The sequence below is a fragment of the Pinus tabuliformis genome, chromosome 9 (assembly GCF_031772625.1).
Source record: "Pinus tabuliformis cultivar Carrire ecotype Pingquan chromosome 9, CPIR1, whole genome shotgun sequence".
NCBI lineage: Eukaryota > Viridiplantae > Streptophyta > Pinopsida > Pinales > Pinaceae > Pinus > Pinus tabuliformis.
The window spans coordinates 632890126-632911520 of NC_142307.1; the positions used below are offsets into that span (position 1 = coordinate 632890126).

General features: G+C 37.6%; 1 protein-coding gene across 1 annotated transcript in view; it reads right to left on the bottom strand.

The window, feature by feature from the left end:
* LOC149150226 (pectin acetylesterase 3-like) overlaps positions 1–21395 on the bottom strand; it is a 246347-nt gene that overhangs the window by 64874 nt on the left and 160078 nt on the right. Inside the window, exons 6-10 of the mRNA XM_089437911.1 lie at positions 20035–20159; positions 19747–19807; positions 17690–17746; positions 17515–17592; positions 17325–17430 (exon numbers count right to left, since the gene is read on the bottom strand). Of these exons, the coding sequence (XP_089294037.1) occupies positions 17325–17430; positions 17515–17592; positions 17690–17746; positions 19747–19807; positions 20035–20159 (427 nt within the window). The remainder of the gene's footprint in view (positions 1–17324; positions 17431–17514; positions 17593–17689; positions 17747–19746; positions 19808–20034; positions 20160–21395) is intronic.

Genomic DNA, 21395 nt, shown 5'->3' on the forward strand with positions numbered 1-21395 from the left:
TCATCCAGAGTGTTAAAAGGAACAGGCTGAGTTTAGATCGAGCAAAGAGCTTGGTTTATGTTCGTTACAACTTGCGATTGTTGTCCCATTACTGTGATGATGCAAAGACTAATAAAGACCTTAAGATTTGGGACAAGAATCCAGAGGAGCCCAATTTGGAGGATGGAGTGTTGCGATTAAAGCAATTAGAGGATGCTCTTATCCAGGCATGTCCATTGTGGTATGAATTTTCCTTATAAAGCATTTCTCTAATTCATGTTTTTAATTTTTTTTGTTAACTAGTGTTTTTTTTGTATGAATTTTTTGAGCGATTCCAGGATGATGATGATCGTGTTGAGATGCCACCCCCATCTGGTCCCTAGGTTCCATGGTTCAACACCAACAGCAGGGGGTTTGTCTTCATTAGTTTTAGTGCCACAACTTCCACAGGCACCATCTTCTTCATTGCCACCACATGGAGGCCCACCGCCACGTTCTCTTCGTGGTGGAAGAAGGAGAGATTAGTAGATATATTCACAATTTACTACTTTTGTCATAGATTAATCATTAGACTTGTAGGCTTGTGAATTTGAACCACTTTTGTCTTGGCGGTGACCAAGTGACATATTTTGTAAACATTATTATTTGAATTTTGGACATGACAAATGTTGACAGTTGCTCACTTGCTAGATAAATCATAATATGCTCTATGTTTTATGTTTTATAATATGCTTGAATGTTTTATGTTTAATAATATGCTTAAAAATTTGATGTATGTTTGTAATTGCTAGAATATAGATGGTTGATGTTCGAATAATTAATCATTGATGTACATACTAGTAACTACAATGGAATCACGGATGCCATATCTATCTTGATTTATTCTAAAATATGCATGTTTTCAAGTCTTCTACAACTAATTTGGTATTTGGGATGTTTGTTTTGAGTATAAATGCAAAAAAATATAAAATATATATATATAGTAGACGCTTCGCTTCCTCGACTTGCTTCCAAAAAACGTCCCCGTTTCGTCCCCGCTTTGTGCAACATTGGAACTACCCCTTAATAATATAAAACCCTCAGAGTTGTTGCACCGGTTTTCCCACATTGGGTTTTTCCAGGGACTATTTTGTCCAAAAATAATGGTGTCCTATGTATCTTGTTCTTTGCTCAGTTTCTTGTTTCATGTAATGAAATTAAATTAGTGTAGGTTGCAGAAGTAATTTACTTCAGTATTTTCAAAAAATAACTTGATAATGTATATTAAAATCAAGTGGGAGAAGTAAATTCAGTTTTGCTGCAGTAGGGGTTCCTTGAGTATAGGAATTTTCATACTGCCAACTCTGCACTGTGTTGCCTAGTATCTGACCTGCTGCTAGCTACTACATCTGTCACTCTGGCACCTGACTGCACCAACTGCCATGGATCCATCCTGCTGTTATATGTTTTGGACTCTTGTAGTAAGGTATTGATTCGTGAGGCAGACCTCCTCAAGAATCCTGCCCATCCTGTAGCTCTCTAGGGCTACAAAACTAAATCACCCCACCTCACTCTTGGAGGTCTGGTTGTCATCATCACGAAATTTAATCTACTCATACTGTTGTTGTTACTGCTCTGCTCATGCTTCTGCAGTGTTGTTGTAACTACTACAATAATGAGTCTGATCTCCCCAGATCTTGAAGTACTACCTTCCACAGGGCTGCTCCCTTTGAAACTAGACTCCCTCTGAGTCTCGATCTCCCTATGGGAAATCTCTCTACTCCCTCTTGGAAACCCACATAGTCCTCCTGCACTAGAAACTGGACTGCGAAGCTTTGCGTTGGTAATCTCCTAGCTGGAACTACAGTTGCACACTGCAACTGGGCAGTTCACACTGCCTATGTTAATACAACTAGTTTTGCAACTGTCTTCCGGAAACTGACTGCCATTAGCTATGCAACTTCCATTTGAATGACTAGTTGCGTCCGTTAACACTGTGATCCTCCTGCTACTGATTTTGTTAGGCTCTGGTAGCAAGGATATTGATCCATGCGAGAAATCTGTAGCAACTGGATCTAATCTATTGCTCTTCCATGAATCTGGCCCGTCTGTAGCCATCTCTGCAAAAATGTTGAACTCCTCCTCTTCTCCTTTGCGCAGCTGCTACCCAACTATTCGCACTCCCTTCTGGAGTGAGAAATTATGCACACAACTACTGTTGCTCTGGTATGAAAATTCGAACTTTTCTGCTAGAAGTCCCCTAACAAGAGAATTCCCTTAGTGTGTGCTCTTCCTTCCTCCTGACGCTCTTTGCACTAGCAAACTACTGCAAAATCTGCGTCCTAGTTGAAGATCTGCTCTGCAAGGAAACTGTTGCTACTACTTCTGCCTCTAGCAATCTTCGAATTGGAAAATTTAGTTTCTCTGTCAACTCTCTCAGAGAAATAAACTTCCTCAAAAACTTACCCTCTTGGCCCAAGGGAATGCGTTGCCTTAGAGGATTTTGAACTGTTGCCTCTGCAGAGATTCGAACTGCCTCCTTCCTTTGGCGTTGAGCTCTACAGCTTACAATCTATGCTTTGATACCATGTGAAAATTAGGTGGCCCCGAATCCTACTACAACAATTGATAGTATTTCTTCTATTTGTTAAATTAACTGAACAAATTATTTGCGGTTTTCTACGGAAAATACCGAAACATATACACTGCAGCCTTCACAAAATTAATATTGCGGAAGAAATAAAAAGACTGGAAGGATAGATGCACGCACACAATAAACACCATTATTTTTGGATCAATGTCCCCAGAAAAACCCAACTTGGGAAAACCGGTGCAGCAGATGAGGGTTTATTATTATGCAAGAGTAAATCTGAGTACAAATCTATGGAAGCTCAAATTTAGCTTTCCATACAGAGAAAATGACTAACAGAAGTCTAGTGAGAAAAATCTCACTTCCACCGATGATCCGACATTGACCTTAGCCCAAGATGAGTTGCCCCTCGCTGCCTCTGCGTCAGTCTGCTGGGACCCACATCTCTCTCACTTTGTTTATCAGTTGCTGCTCTGGAAACTCGATCTTCTGGCCTACGAGCTCCCACTCCAACTCCTACCTCTAAATCTCAACTTCTCCTCAGCAAATACGAATCTCCCTCTGAAGCTCTGCATTGTGTCAACCTCTCTGTGGAGTATGTTATCTCTTTGTTATGCATTGACCGAACTGGAAAAACTTCCTTCCGTCCTTACTATCCCTGCCCCTCTCTCACTGCTTCGAAACTACTGAATCACCTCCGGCAACACATAACTACTACTCTAGAGTTCGATTTCCCAGCAATATCGAATTCCTGGTGGCTCCAAGTGTGTTCTCCAACCCCCATTGAATTTCTTCTTATAATTTCTTGTTGAGGCTTCAACGGCCAAGATTAAAACATAATCGATGGCTAAGATTAACTAGAACTTGATCCATGTCTTCTTCTAGAAGATTTCACCATGACTTAATTAATACCCTTTAATTAATTAGTTTTCCTAAGTTTAGACTTAGGCACCATTAAAAAAAGATTAGTTATTTTAATTAAGCCGTCTCTAGTTGGAATTTCCAAAAACAAATTCTGGGTTTTGGAGAATACATGTATTCTAGACTCTCCACCAAATTTCATGGCTAGAACACATTCGATGCTACAAAAATCAATAGAGAGGCCAAGATTAATTTGGCAGAATTTTTTGGGCAAATTTTAGGGGTCAAACAGGGGTCCCAACTCAACCAGCAACTAGAGGAGCTAGGGGAAATTGGGCCGAATTTCCGAGGTCAACATTTGGCCAATTCCTTTGTGGGTTTTTGTGCGTTATTGGTGGAGAGCCCAGGATTAATTTTCCCGAATTTTTTTAGCACCAAAGGAGGCCCTAGCAGCGATTATTTGCAGCCAGCAGTGTAGTTTTCACTAGGATAATGCGGAGATTGTTGGGGACAACCACATTGCATGTTAGAGTAGTTGGTTTCATCAACTAGATATTGTTAGCTTGCCTTAAGCAACCTAGGTGCATGCTTTCTAATTTTACTTTTGTAGCCAACAATTATATCAATAAAATGGCTCAACTCAGTGCAGTTTATGGAGATTTCTGGCTATTTAATGTGCTGTAAATTTTTCTCTGTGTTTTTGCTATGTTTGCTTTGTTTATCATTGTAAATTTTCATTAGGAATATTACAGTGGTATCAGAGCATGATTTTGGCCAGTTGTGGGTCTAAATCACATGCTATAACTCCCTCTTGACCATCAACCCAACACTAATGCCTCAAATTTGGACCTATAACTTAGTTTTCAACCTTCTAGCCTTTGTGTAGCGCCCTCCTAAGTCTCTACCAAGCACTATAGCAATCCTATGAACCTCAAGGAAGCGCTAAAGCTCTTGGAAAATCCTTTTGTTGAGTTTTTGTGTCAAAATTTTGGATTATCAAGCTACCATAGCACCCTCTTAGGCCTCAAGGCAGTGATATAGCCCTCATACTTTTCCTTCAAGCTAAGTTTCCTTCCTTCCTGGTCATTAGTTTAGCGCTACGGCCTCAAGAAATCACTCTTGAGCTCATCTTTTGGCCATCTTACCTCAGTGTGTCGCTCTATTGAGCCTTACTGGAGTGTTATAGAACACTATTGCGCGTTAACGCAGCGCTATAGTGCCTCCCTAAGCCTTATCTCTATATTGTTGTCTTCAGCCTCAAGCTGGGGTCATAATGACTATCCCAAGCTTTTATCTCACTTATAATGATTTCTCTTGAGCTTTTCTTGAATAACACTAAGTTAACTAAAGGTAAAGATCAAGCTAAAAAAATAAGTTACTTAAGTAGTTAATGCAAAAAAAGCTCTTGAGAACTCTTTAAAATAGACTCATACCATTCTCTATTCCTCACATCAATTAGCTAGCATGTTATGGAGGTTAAATCACTTTATTGATGGATCTTTCTTGATCAACATTAGATCTAGCAAACTCAGCCCAAATAAGTGACTATTCATGCTTATTCGAATTAATTTTGGTCTTTTATGGTCGTGTTTAATGCAGTTATTTTCTCAACAATGATTTTATTTGCATGAATTCACGTATTTACTCCATGTTTGATCAAGTTAGTTGGTTTGAGTGAATTTATTGATCTTTGAGATATACTAAGATTTTCCCTCTAGAATCTCACGCTCCAATGACTTAGTGTGCACTTTTTCAACAGCATATAGCTAGTTGAACGAGGAGAAAACCCTCAAATCAACCCCAACAACAGTCTAACAACATAGTAAAGGCCATTTGAAACCCCATCTAAATACCTCACTCTCTTTCCTTTCTTAATGTGACCCTAGAGTTGCACCCTATGTAGCTACCAATTGTTTTTTCTTCTTCTACAGCATTGTCCCATGGCAATGAACCACAACAAATCTTTTGTGTTGACCCAACAATGTTAAATTGTTGGTTTTTTAGTTACCTAGAGTTTTTCTTGCCGAAGCACCTAGGGTTTCATGCCTAGAGTTATCCAAATACTCTCAACCCAACTTTTTGGGTTAAAATCTCAACTAATTTTTAATTTTTGAACTGGTACATGATCATTTTTTTCTTGCTTAGAAACCCATGTCTTTCTCCAATTACCACAGCGAGCTTCTCCATGGGAAACCACCTAACCATCTTGGTCAATATTGTGAATCTAGCATCCTTGCATTCTCCTCACCGTTGAAACATACTACTTTGCACAAACAGAATTAGCCTTTAGGCACAAACCTCTCAATTCTCTACATCTTGCATTGTAAACTAATCTATATAATGGGTTCCTACTACCTATTTCTTTTATTGAGTTTACAAGACAACCATGTACTTGTCTAGAAAATGAGACTACAAAGCACCAATGGCTAATATATCCGACGAAAAGCTCGATAATTCCTCTAGACCTAAGTTCTGGGACACTCCATGTTTCATCAAAAAATTCACCACGTACACATAGTCAGAGATATATAGGTTGTTTAAAAGAGACCCCGTCTGCAGATGACCCAGATTCAAAAGTCTACAAGGTTGCTAACAGATCTTGGTTGCGAAAATTGGTTGTACATCTGTCCTTTTTCCCATGTGTTGAAGCTATAGAATGGTTGGTGAAATATGCAGACACTAAAGAAGCCATGATCAAGGACAGTAGGAAGCCCATTGCTTTTATCAGTGCCTTTGACCTTGGAATGTATTACAAGCTTCCTAGCGAAGAAGTGTGCTTAGATGAAGATTTGCAAACAAACTTTAGGATTTTTCCTAGAGAACTGATCAAAACATGGAGGAATAGCGGGGGACATTTCGAACATGGACAAACAAAGAATATCCTATGAATGTGATGAAAACCCATTTAAAATAGCGATTGTTGTGTTTTTTGTATGGTGGATCAAATGTCGAGACCATCCCTGAAGGTTTGGTTTCACTCATGTACACTATAGTGATTGAAGGAAGGATTTTCAACTGGCCACACATCTTATCAAGCTCTCTGAGGGACAATAATGATCAAGCTTAGAACCCCAAGAAAGGTCAACAACCTCACATTTTCATGGCCTCTTATCTCCTAGACATATTTTTTGCAAAGATGGCATTCCCAACAATAAAGCGGGGATGGACAATTCACAAGGAGCCAGTCCATATTTACTGCAAAATCCTCTAGAAGGATTACAAGTGTATGCAAAAATTTCCCAAGATTGTTTGGTGCCCTTGTATGAGGCTTTATTCAATGAAGATGCTCCATATATGTCTAAAAGGGCCAGATAGGTAGTGCCCTTAGCTAGTGTCTGCTTTGTGGACCATAACAGTACTTACATCAGAGTCTTTGGAGACCCCACCTACTACCCAAATTTGCAACTAACTGAGTAATGCGTCAAGAAATAGCTTATCGTATTTACATAGGGGTAGTTGGAGCTCTCTCACATACCAAGAAGCATCCCTAGCCGCACATGCTTTTCCCCCTAGGAGCATATGAGTTGAAAGGCATCAAGAGAGCTAAAGAAGATGTTGAGGCATTGCCGCTTTTTGTTTTAGGGACCTGATGTTTCACAGGTATGATCCCAGATTTATAGTGAAATATCAGTGTAGATCATGCAAATATAGGTGGCAGTGCCAGTTAGAAAGAAGGGAAGAGGAAGAGAAGCAAAAGAATGCTTTAAATTTAAGAAAAGTTATTTCAAGAATAGGCTACAATCCTGCCCAGACAAACAAAAAGGCTCAGGAATAGATAGAAGCATTGGCACAGGAGCAAGCATCTCAACAAGAAGCATCCTGAAAGTAGCATGAGGAAAAGTTGAAGAAAGAACAGGAGATAGCAAAAATTGCACAGGAAGCTGTCAAAGCAACTTAGGAGCTTGAACTCAAAGAGCAAGAGAAGGAAGAAATGAGAGAGAGAGGGAACAAAGAAGAATAGTTGAGGAAGAAAGAAGAGCCGAAGAAAGAAAAAGACAAGAAGAAGAGAAGAAAATATTGCAAGATGAAGCAAAGGCTAAAGCCAAGGAAGAAGCCCTCGAGGATCAGCAAGAAGAACCAAAAACAGAAGTTCAGCGAGATTCAACTGCTATGGGGATTGACTCAGTGTCGCCAACAGTTTCAAAGATCACAGGAGGCCACCTACCTATGAAAAAAATGGGCATCACACCATCCAAGAGGAAGAAGGTGGTTAATATGAACAAGTTCATGTTCAATCACAAACTAATGAGGGTCAATTATATAAGGAAGACATGTCACGCCACATTTGTTGCCAGTATTGATTACTATTGAGAGGCCCATATTGCCTAACACAAAAAAGGATCCCCTTGCCATGGCCTCAACAGGCACAAGATCCTCTCAAGCCACTGAGAGGAATGTAGGGTATCTCCTACAACAGATGAAGAAGAAAGATGAATATACAGTTGAGCTATAGAAACAGGTGAAATTACTTAAAGCAGAAACCAAGACAATGAAACAAATGAGCATCAAGGTGGAGTACTACAAGGCATGTTCTTGAAAATTATGCAATTCCTACAAGTCGTTGGTATCACAAGTATATGCATACCTATAGATCATGTAGGAAATTTCACAAGCTTTTGCCACTTTGGTAGCTAGCCAAGGAGCAAAGCACCTAGCTGCAAGGAGTACTAAATGTTATTAATCTAATGCAACAATGGCCCAAAGAACATCCTCGGGCACCAACAAAAGTCCCCACAATATGCACACACGAATTAACATATGATTCTATCACTGTCAACCAAGCTCTAAAGATATAGAATAAATTAGAGAAGCACATGCTCGGTCAGTGGCACAATATTAGCAGCATTACTCCTTGGTTGAGAGGATCATTACAATGAATAAACTTCATCAATTGGAGCTTAGGGAGAGGCCAAGACGAGTGAAGAAGTAAGCATATAATTGGAGCTACTGAATGCACAACAATGTTGAAAATATCGGTGAGGGTATAGAAAACATCTTATTGGCAATATCGGCAAACATAAAAAATGCATAATATATTCATTTTTTTTTCAGATTTTTAAACATATAAAGCAATAACAACTTGAAATAAGCACATTGGCAAATAAATATGAAGAAATAACTAATATATATGATGTAGTAGATGTAAAATAAAAATGATACATCAAAGGCGATACCAAATCCTATTGATCCCTACTAATTGTCCAATCAAGGACTCAAATGTGGAAAACCAATACAAAAGAACATCACATATATAAAAGTACCTCATCATCATGAGTTATATGTAGCAAAACAAATAAAACTAACAGCGATTTATCTTAAATCAGTGCCCTCTCCCCCTTTTACGGGAAAACATGATGGGTTGTTTGCCAGGCTTGCCCCTACTAGTAGAAGGCCCTGCCCCTACACCTAATGATAAATAATTATTTGTGTATGAAGTTGTGCTCTCCTATATCTATAACAGATGGTGTTGACGCTGATGCTCCCACAGTCTCCTCCTCCTCCACTTCCTCCTGCTCCTCCTCATGTTGCTCCTCCGCCGAGTCCTCTTCCTCTTGTTGCCCCTATTCTAATGGTTCTCCTAGCTCTAACCATGCAGGTGACTCCTCCAAGATGGGCACTTCATACTCCACCATCACTAAGACAATACATCAATATTGTCTAAGGAAATGGCATCTAGATCCATTAGTGTTTCTATTTGCTTCACTCGAAGTTGGGTTATAATGCACATACACTAAATCATTGAGGCGTGAGAACTCCAAATCTGTAGGAGTGTCAAAAAAACTAACAAGTCTTGACTCTTGACACTTGAGGGTCATAAATTAAAATTACAATAAATGTAATTGCTCAACTGAAGGTTGAAGCTCAAAGTTATACCTGTTGCGCTTTTTTGAGTGTATTTTCTCAAATACACTCCAATTGCACTCACACCCTGAAGAGCTACATGTTTGACTTAGGATTCTTATGGCCAATTTCTGCAAATTCGGTGCACTTGCACCATAGCTTCACCACCAAATATCTACCACAAAATAAAGAAACAAAAATTCCAAAACTTAAAACATAATTAAACTTTCAAATAAAAGTTACATAATTGAATTTTAAAATCTAGAATTATAAATAAGTAAATTGAAATTCTAAATTGAAAATTCTAATGATTGATGACTTGTCACTTACGTGGCATGAAGAGGGTCCTTTCCCTAATAGCATCATCAAACCCATACAAGCCAACACATTCCCGATAAAATTGTATCTCGTGATTGATTTTACTACGAAGCTCAGGATCACGTACCATCCTCTGAATATAAGAATGGAGCCCTTCCATCACCTTGCCATCAAAATCAAAGGTGCATTTGTATGAAAATGCAGGGTTGAGGAAGAGTGTGGTTGCATGAATCGGCAGATGAAGCATCCCTGTCCACCAACTATCAATCACATCCCACAACATCATATATCTATCAAGCCCAACAGAACCCTTGTCTGCATAATAAGAACGAATGGCCTCCTTGGCCCTATCCATGACTCACACAAATAAGCCATTGCAGGCTGTTAGGACTCTACATTGTACCTTTTTACTCACATATTTTGCTATCATTCCACCCTTTTTCAATCCATATTTAAAGTCTATGTTATTACTTTAATCCATTTTCCAAAGGTATATAACATTTCTTCTCGTTACTATATGTTTAATTTGTTTTACATATAATTTTACATTACTTTCATAATTAACCATTGATCAGAAATATATAGTTGCTGAAATAGTCTGAAGACTGCAGATTTATCATTGCGGTCTACGTTGCTGAAACAGTTAGAACAGTGCGCAAATCCCGTTGCTGAAACAGCCCGTGATTTGCATTTCAGATTCGGTAGCAACAAGAAGAGATCATCGAAGGAGCTGTTACACTGGCTGCAACAACTACATTCCAAAGTCGGCATTGTCACAACCATTGTAACAACATTTTGCTAATGGAAGAACCAATTATCCTATTTTAGCATATCGGGTTAAGAATAGGATTTATAATGTAATCAAATGTATAATAGATGTCTCCTCTTTAAATAGAGGAGACATCAGCATTAGGAGAGGAGGAGAGGACGGGAAGGTCTAGCTGAAAGTAAAAAGGACTTGAATCTTTTTGTAATATGATACATTGACAGATGAATAAAATATTGTTCTGAGCACTTCTTCTTAGTTCATTTTTCTGAGGAATCTTGTGAGAAGGAAAGGGCCCACCTTCATCACAAGATTCACCCATTAATTTTTGTAGTGCGTTAAGTATTATTTTTCATTCATGCCTTGTTAAACTCTATTTGCTGAAATTACTTATGCGTTATTGGAACTCTGTATCTATTGTTGAAACTCAATTTCTCTTTGATCATTGCATTGTTTTCATAAATCCATTCGTAGGTAATTAATTAGTGATTATTTTAGTTGGTAATTTGGTTTACAGAGTGAGTTTGTGAAGCGTGGTAATCAGAAACAGGTGCTGAAGATTCCTGCTTGGGGAATAGGGTCCTGTTCTTTGTTATAACACAATTAGTCTTTTCCTCTGCAGATTGATTTCTTTTCCTAGATTGTTCCTTTTGATGTAATCCAAGATTCTTTTGATAATTGTCTGCAATAGAGAGATTGTTCCTGCTGTAACTCAGAGTAGAGCTTTAGTTTGTTAAAGCAATGTGTGATTAGTGTAATTATTACTACAAATTTTCATTGCTTTTGATATTGAGCATAAACAGTGTGTGATTGCCTTTGAAACAAACAGACTTCCCTGGGTTGACAATCTATGTAGCACTTGGTTGATTAAATTAAATTAATAAGCAATTAAAGTGACCAACACAGGCTTGTCCCCATCTCTACCAATCTCAAAACCTTTAGTATAGGTTCACTAACTGAGCACACTTTTTCTACTCCCTGCCAAAATGTGTCAGTGTACACCATTTTTGCAATGGCTCTCTCATCCTGTCTCCTGTTATATCTACAATCACGGCACTCATCAGAAACAAACATTTGCTTCCACTCAAACTGGAATCGAAGCAAAGACTGAAGAGTAATAAAGTTGGTGGCAAAACATGTGAATGTATAACGCTACAACTCCTTGTTTCTAGTGTATCTCCTCATGAGGCTAAGAACAAAAGCATGGTTATATATAAACTTGGAGACACTCTTAGCCATATCAATCACCTCCTTGATGAAGGAGAGTTTCCCCATATCCTCAAGCAGAAAATCGATACAATGTGTTGCACACGGAGTCCAGAACAATGTGCGGTGCCTCTCCATAAGCATCATGCCGACAAACACATAATTAGTTGCATTATCTATTATGACTTGCACCACATTCTGCACACCAATCTCCCGGATGAACCCATCTAACAACTCACATATCATTGTTGCATCTTTTATATGTGCTGATGCATCCACTGATTTAATAAACATGGTATCTTTAGGACAATGTACCAAGAAATTTAGAAGGGTCCTACCCTTCCTATCTATCCAACCATCAGACATCACTGTGCATCTAGACACTTCCCATGCCTATTTCAACTCTGCCAATCTAGAGTTGATGTCCTGCTTTTCTGCTTGAAGGATTGGCCCCCGCAACTCCTCATATGTAGCACTTTTGTACCCTGGGCCCACAACAACAATAGCATCACACATTGGCTGCCAAAATGGATTGGTTTTGGTGATGCTAAGAGGTAAGTCGCTCCAAAAAAGACACCTCCCCATAACTCTATCTGCTTCTTGCTTCTCCTTTTTTTTAACAACTGATTTTATGGAAAGTTGTGCTCCATGTCCTGTTCGTGGAACAAAAAATGATGACCTCCAACTCCCAACAACATTAGCACTAGCAGTTGAGGTTGTGTAGCCCCTCCCACTACCCTCAACCTCAAAATCAAAAGAAGATATCCTGAAAGATCTACCTACACGTTCAGCCTTGTTTCTTTCTGCCTCTTCCTTCTTTCTGTCTTTTTCATCAATTGCTTCAAGATATTTTTTTATAAGCTCCGCACTAGAAATCATACAAAGGCCAACATCATGTCCAGGTAGTCTAGCCCAAGGTTACTTGGGAGCAAGAGCGAAAATGGGGAGTGGAAGCAGGAGAAACATTTTTAGAAGCTCCCAGTTTGGGAGTGATTTTTTATATAATATATATATATTTATATTTTGATGCATATATGTCAACAAAAGCATGTAGAATGATGAATTAGATATAAAAAGCATAAAAAACATAGATTGAACCATATAACAACAATCACCTAGAAGTTATAATCTTCATCAACCACATCCACAACTTAGTAACATAGTAACATACAACATATTGAGTCTCATGATTCATCAATCTTAAAGTTTAAGATTTCAAAATTCAATATATAATATTTATCATCATTGATCACCAAAGTTGTACTTGTAAGCTAAGTGTAACCATTACAACAAATAATATCTAACATGAAATGAAATGTTATAAAATGAAATGAAATGAAACAAATTTCAACTTTCACGAAGCATCATATTCATAATTCATTACCAATGAGTTATAATTGTCAACTTCAAACTTAAATTGTCATATATTGTTTACAAAAAATATCATAATAAATATGAAAGAGTCAACAATTATAAAAACTACTAGAAACTAGAAAAGACAAGTAAATATATTATCTACTGCTAATGCTTGGGCCTCTTGCTGCCACAAGAAATGTGTAATTTTTTAGTCTTGTTGGAAAATCAAGATCTTTGTCATTAATATCACCCTCTAAGCATTAACATAAGATAGACAAAACATAGCATGTCAAGTCAAGATTTTGTTTGAGTGGTGGGTACATTTTTAGTAGGTTCATGATAGAGGAATTCGACAACCAATGTCACTAACATCTAGGTACATAGAGGGATTGGTTCGCTTGATTAAATACGAGTTCCATACCCTTATAGATGACAAAATCCAATGGATACATTACAATCCCCCCAATCCTAAAATTCTTAAAAACTGATAAGTCTGCTGGATTTTGAATGAGATCTAAAATTCTACTTTCTCCATATGAAATCCAATGAGATCAAAACCACTCTCAAACATCTTGAGTCATTTCATGGTAATGTTAAATTCTTAAACATTGCCATGAATCGCATATCAATACTAGGGCCATAGGCTTGATCATTAGGCTACCCCACTCAAAAAAAAATTGTTTCTTTGAAAGCAAATTGCATTTGGAATGTTATTGCAATTTTTTTTTTCAAAAATGACTAAGGAGCTCCCCTAATCGCTCCCTAAAAACCAGGGAGCACTTTTTTAAAGGGAGTGCACTCCCGAGTAGCTCAGGAGCGGAGCGAGAATTGGGAGTGGGTTCGTGGGGGGGGGTGCTCCCCCGCAACCCTGGTCTAGCCAGATGGTATTTCAATCATGTAACCCCTCCTGTCATCTTGGTCCCACACAATTTGCATGATAGGTATGCCCGATTTGTCCCACCATCGGGCCCCCCATACTCCAAAATGGGTCCAAGGTTTTTGGCATAGTTGTAATGAACTAATTTAAACCTAGGGCACCAAAAAATCAAAAAATTGGCATGAAACACCCATACACAAAAAATAATCAGTAATAACCACCTCATTTTAGAAAATATTTTTTTACTACTTTATTTGTGATGTGAATGAAAAATGGCAACAAGAGGATGCATAAGAAAGTTCAAAAAAAAAATGAAGCTTGTACAAATATGTAGAAAACCCTTGCATTGGCTCATGGGCATGAAAATCATAGCAAATGGAAAAAAAAAAAAAAAAAAAATGTTGGTAGGTAAAGAGGCAAGCAAGCATAACCCTAAATCTATGAAAAAAATCATTAACATAGGGGTTTTTAAGAACATACCTATTAATGGAAGAAATTAAGGTTGTCTCACTGTTTTTCAATACTTGATCCACAAAAAATTCTTAGTTGACGGTGATAATGGTTCTTTGATCCTCAATCCCTCCTTGACAACCACCACAAAGCTCTTCCCCTTCCTTCTCCAAGAGTCAGAAACCAAAATGACTAAATGAAATGACCAAATTTCCTTTTCTAGCCACGACCCAGCCTGACCAATGGTTTTTTGGGTCATTGCGCTATATTTTGTCGAAATCTCGACAATATTTCGAAAATAACGTGATATTCTCAGGCAACGAAATATCAGGATATTTTCTCAACAATATTTCGACTTGCCGAAAATATTACAATATTTTCGAATATCGTCGATATTTCGGCGATATTATCAACACTTACGCAAAGGACTTGTCTTTTAGTGTCTTCACTAGTATGCTCACTAAAGACAACTTGAAGCAACATCTTGTGGATCCTGTTATGCAACAGGGAATTCTGAACTCCCTCCTGGTTTAACTAAAGAAAGATGTGCTAATTCTCTCCCAGAACACCTCAAATTATCATGGTTCAGAACACCTCAGAGTATCATGTAGAGATGGAGATCTCGCTACCTAACAGAATTAAGATGATTGCATCATACTGTGGAGTCTTTGTGGCTTATCTTCAAGACATCATGAATCTCCCAATTGAAGATCCAATCAAATTGTAACAATTGTCAACCCCATTTATGAGAATTTTAAAGTATTTCTTTTATTATATTTGTAAATCATAAGCAGTTGGAGAGTTGTAACAAAGCCTCAGAGAAGTTCAACATTCACAAGCGGCAATCACTAACTCAATCTATAAAAATTGCAAAACTCTTAGTATGAAGGGTTCTGAACTTTTGAACTTTTCGATTTACCTACAGACCAGAGCTAGGAGGCATTACTTATGTATTCATTACTATAATATTGAGAAGCCTTAAAGGCCATTGTTGAAGCCATATTTGTACAAGCTTTGTGTTTTTGTTTCAAACTATTTTTGAAAAGGTCATTTATGTATGTATTTTGTGAGATGTATTGCTGCTAGGTCACAGACTAATTTTGTGGAATAGATAGTCTCTTCCCTCATATTCATTGTTTTAGTTCCACAACTTTCATTAATGAGCAATTATTAGATCAAAAATAACTAACTATTCAATATTCCCTTGTTGTGTTGAAGGTCCATCTCTCACAATGTTCTCAAAACCAAGTATCATTACCACGCCAAATTCCTTATGGGTCTCTTTCTCCAAACAGTGTAAGGTCTAGTTTGAATCTCATATCGAAGAAAACCCCTTAGGAACTGTTACTGGGTCATTTATCCCCGTTAACAGGGAACAAACCTGTCAATATCTCTTTAACACTACTATTCCCTGAGGATAATTTATAACCTTAGTTTTTCTAAAGATATGTTGAAGGTCTGGCATAAGAACAACTATGCTTTTTCAGTTCAGATAATTTCTCCTACCAACTTAAAGAGCTCACTATTAATTTTTTTATAACAATATGTAAGATATATCCCTGTACTATAATGAAACTACCCCTTTCATTTACAAAAAATGAATAACAATTACCAAGGATTGCTGAAATCATTAAACTTGTAATTATCAAAAAAATTGTTTACTCTAAACTTGTCATGTCCCTTCTCAAATACATTTGTAACAAGTTTATCTCTACACATTTTTGGCTAAGGAAAAGGACCCAGCAGTTTCGACTTAGGGACTTCGGAGAAATTTCGTCTTAATTAGATTGCTAGTGGAAGGTGGGGGCCACCCACGTGGGAATTCAAACTATGCCATTCGAGTGGCTTGGAGGGAATTCGAAATGTTTATTGGAGGGGCCCACATGAGGCAAGGAAGGACCACAAATACATAAGGAGGAGGAGGCTCTCATTTGGTTCATTCATTCAACCTTGCATATCGAATTTACTTGACTGTTTGCTCAACTGCTTAGCCGAGTCAACTAGTTGTTCAGCCATGAATCTCTCAAGCGGGAGATTCAACCTTACCTTTGGGGGACTTCGAGTGCCCACCCTAGGAAGGCAGTTCCACAAGCATTTTCAGGAGTTCCGGGGAGTATCCACAGCACCATCACTCAGCTACACTCAAGAAGTGCGTATTTCTGGGCCACAGTGAGAACACGTGGAGGGAGATAGAGCCACATTGGATCAGCGAATTGTCGGAGGAGCCAAGGAACTTGAAGGATAGCATAGGGTCAGCATTGAGTGAGAGTTTTTGGAGCCAAAGAAGCCAGCAACCCAACAGTTCGAATTCCAGGCTTAGGAGACAGCGCAGAGGACCAGTTCAACAATTTCGTGGGTCTTGAGGGCAAGAGCTACAGCTCGGAAACTCATCCGGGAAGTCAAGAGATTTGTAGGAGGGATCATATCAGAGTTTTTGGACACTTTCCAGGAGGTTTTACAGCTTGAATCCAGCAGGCCGAGTTTTGCAGTTGCAGCTGAAGTTGGGCTCCTTGGGGGTTGAATTTCAGAAGTCTGAACTAGCTAAATTCCTTCGTGGGTTTTCTGGGTTTAGGCCAAGGAGTAAGGAGCTCAAATATCATAATTTTCTGAGCACGGGAAGTAGTGATTCCAGCCCTTCTAAGTCAGCAGACAGAGCAGTTTTCTGGGCAGCGCAGTGCAATTTGGTGCAGCAGTTGTAGCAGCCTTTAGTTCAGCCATTGCTCACCTGGGTTTGGTCATGCTTGTCCATTGAGACAAGCCCAGGTGCACCATTCTATTTGCTATTGTATTTTGCTCCTGAAGAAGTAATAAAATGGCTCAGCAGTTCTTTATTTCCAGTGTTTCCCTGGGTGCTTAGTGTATTTTTCGTTTTTCTGATTGCTGGACTCTTTGTATGCTTTGTATATCACTTATATTCCTGTTTAGGAACATTACAAAACTTATAACATGACTACACTTCCTTTTGTCTGCAACAATAGGAACTGCTTACTAAAACATGGAACTGATTTAAGCTGTCACCTTATAGCAGAGGCCACAGTTTTGTTCTTTGTATCAATAACCCAAAAAAATAAAAACGAAGAGAAAGAAGTGTGAAAGAAGACCTTGCAATATATCTAGTTGAGTTGATGTGCAATTTACTGGATTCTGCTTGCAATAATGCCAGTGACCATGAGGATCAGCTGACCCCGGAACCAAAATATTATGAACCTGAACAAATAACAAAACAACTGATATTTCCTAGTATATGGAAAGAATTAAAATTCAAAAAGAAAAGAAGAATAATGAAATTACCTGCCAAGTATCATATGCCGCATTCAAGACAAATATGGGTGTCTGGATATATGGCAATACATACTGTGGAAAGAAGCACTGCCATTCCATTCCAAAACGTGATCAGAAAAAACTGTGATTCTTCCTCAAAGATATTAATAATGATACCAAAATAGACAACGAATGTTTTTCACACCTGTGCTGGATCTGGCTGCGAGGATGTACAAGCCTTTGGCAAGTTCTTCACTACTCCCTGCAGTTTATATACAGAATCAGCAATGGCATGAAAGACACAAGGAATGGATAACTTATGATCTACAAACGAAGCAGGTGGAAAAATTTTCATGGTTTCTGTAACCTCTGACTTGAAATTAATGCTAATTTATATTAATATTAATAGTATAGTAGTATGTAGAAGTGAAAACTACCTTCTAAACTCAAAATTGTCTACCAGCAAAATTTAGGGCACAATTCATGGATCATAGTCAGTTTAACAGACCAACAAAAATTATGGCAATAATAAAAATCAAAACATGGAGCTGAGCAAAGCATATCTATAAATTATACCTGTGGTCTGTAAAGTACATGGATTTAGCACAAAGAACAGAAGCATGGGAAATTCATTCCAATATGGGATTAAAAGACATCCTAACAAGGAGGACAGCTATTTACGAGGTTTGCCAAAATGTGGGATTTGGTAATGGTAGAAGCCTTCTCCATCAGTTTGAACAGAATAGGACGATTCAAAATAAGAAATTGGGGGATGCCTTCAAGACAGTTTGAAGTGTCATGTCAAGTGATCAAAAACAATATACTTTAGTCACAACTTTTGGAAAATGGAACCTAATGTTCTGTATGGTACCATCAAAAACGACATGATAATATTTAATGATTCCCTCTAAAAATACATATAAATAATACTTTTTTCTAGGAAATCTGTTTTTGCTACTGCGAGTGTAACACAGCTAACCATGACAATTGAGCCTTTAGAGAAGAGCTATATGAAAGAATGTGGGAACTTACTAAGTGAGAGTCAGATAGAACACAGAGAAAGGTAGAATTATTGGCCTGTGAACAGAAAAAATAATGGAGATGGGTACAAAAGCAATATATTTTTCCATTCCAGACCAAATGATCATCTAAATCAATCTGTCAAAGTCTCAGATTTACTGAACAAAAATTCTTGTCATCTGCCCATTATCTGTACTAAACACTATAACTTACACAGTGACTAGAAATGAAACTTTGGAAGTGTTTCTTTTTATTCACATATGGAGTAGTTAGACATTCTTTAAGAGCCTACCAGAGTCAGAATTAGAAGTAGGACTACACATCATTCCAAACACAAGTTCACATGTATCACCATCTCCAGGCATAGAAGACAGATTTCACCAAGGATCCAAAGGAGAGAACACATCCAGACTTCTTTCCTGGCAAGACAATTCTGCTCTTATGAACATTCTTCGATAGGTTTTGATTGACTTGATTATGGATAATTTTTGTTAGTCCTCATCTCATTTCATATTATTTAATCTTAGTTATGTAGGAGCTAGGCACAACATACTGGGTTTTCGCAGAATACACATTATAAATACTAAAAACAGGCCATCTTTGGTTTCATCGACTCTTTCACACATTATGCTTAGTTTAGGTATATATATTTTTTCAAGACTCGCATCTACCACTCCCTAAATGAACGTAATTTCTATTCTGAATTCTCTTTCAGTCCCATCGACAAAAAATTGTCTGTTTGAGAAAATTAGTAATAAATTTAAATTTCTTGCAAGTTCACCTTTCCTTCACGTGCTCACTATTTGAGGTTTTGAATACTATGCCTAATCAACGATATATGCAAGTGACTTAACGGAGAAGGGAGAATCATCCAAAATATGTTTGAGATATGAATAATGAACTTAAGGGAAGAAGATTAAATGTGAATCTGAATTCAAACAAGTTACTTTTGGCACATGCATTAAGGTGAATGAAAAATCTAAGCTCCTAGGAAAAGAGTATGTTGCATGCCTGAAAAAAAGCTCTAGTCCACACATAATGCTGTATACTACCACTAACGTGCTAGAGACGTCACTAACTTGCAATTATACCTAATCCTACAGACATGAAAAAAGGACAGCAAGCTTTTAGAAGTTGAAGATAACACTCACCTCAATTGAAATAATATGTTTCATCCATTATTCTTGCAAAAGCTTCAGAATAACAGCAATTTAAAAATATCCGGATAAATGTTAAAAATACCTGCAAAGTGACCGTGCTTTTATAGATGGATCTTATATGATACATTCCAGCAATATCTTTCCTGTTCATCGTGCAGGTTACAGAATTTTAAAAAATATATTAAAATATTGAATAAATCACAGCCCTTGCCATGTTTAAAATGTAAGAAGAAACAATTAAATGGATTAACAAAGACGTTTGAATCACAGAAAAATGTAATTTTCCTTATCCGGATAAGTGATTTGAAATGTTTGAAAATTGAAGGATTATTCCTATCATGCATAAAACAAATAAGGGTTGAAAACTCACGCATCAAGAAAAAATCCAGCATCAGCATGACATTTTACTGTTGCAGTGTTCGGTAAAAGCTCACGAAAATTATCACAATGCAAATATGTTGCTAAACCGCCTGCTGAACAGCCAGAAAGAAGAGCCTTCATACAAGATATGTATCTGTTAGTGCAACTCTTCAAAAATTCCCACAAGAATAGTGCAAAAAAGAATTGAAAACTTATCATTAAGCTTCGTTACAGCCCAGGTATTTGTCTAACAGTAAAACAATTATTCATTTACAAGTAACCTCAGCCATTTTTGTTTTGAATCTTGATTGAAGGGGGCTAGGATGGTAATACAATGGATGAACAAGTAAGAAGGGAAAAAAAATCGTGTGTGTGTATATATATATATATATATATATATATATCCATCTCGTGAAACAACATGCTGCAATCAAATACAGTTATTTGCATATATCACGTTGTTTGTAATTACCCAACAAATCCAAAGTCTCTTGTTCAAAAGGAGCAGTTGAAAATTGAAACCACAGGACGTAGTGGTTCAAACTTCATTGTCCTAAAGCATTCTATTCATTACTAAATATTACAATGCTGTACTCGCTGATAAGCATCTGTAAATAAAGATGACCACTGTAAACACAACAACAAAACCTAGTCAGCCGTCCTCTTCCTCACAACATATCAGCTCACTAGCCTATTATGCACTTATTAGAGTACTCTTCCTCACAACATATCAACTCACTAAGCTATTATGCACTTATTATAGTACTTTACGTATATATTCATAGGACATACGTTTCCATAATACGCCAGCAACACCTAGCTTATACAACCAGTGGGCCATTAGCAGCTGCAATGATTTTATAGCCAAATTCCTTTTCTCAAAAACAGTTAAACCTTCACGAGCCTAACATTTGCTTACACTTTTGATTAGATCTGCACACAAACTTTCATGACTAGGGCATTTGGAAAATTATCATTCATCTTTTGTTGCTCAGGTATCTCAGCCAGAGTGAAATGATGAAGACTAACAGGAACCTTACGTGCCTTCAGGAAAATCTCAAATTCATAATCTTGAAACATTACTCTTCTGCACGACCTTCTGGGTGTGATGAGCTTATTAACAATGTACTTCAACGCTTGATGATCCAAATGTTGGTCAAAAGTAAATAATGACATAGCATTTGTAAGAAATACACCATACCTAATGATTCTCTCGTAGTTGTAGTACAATTACTGTCATATTTTGCCAGTTTCTAAGCTATGAAATATAATGGATAACCTAGGCTCCTCATATGTTAATTTTATCAGTTACTCCAAATGTAATGATCCTAAACAGGAATGTAAGTGATATACAAAGCATGCAAATAATCC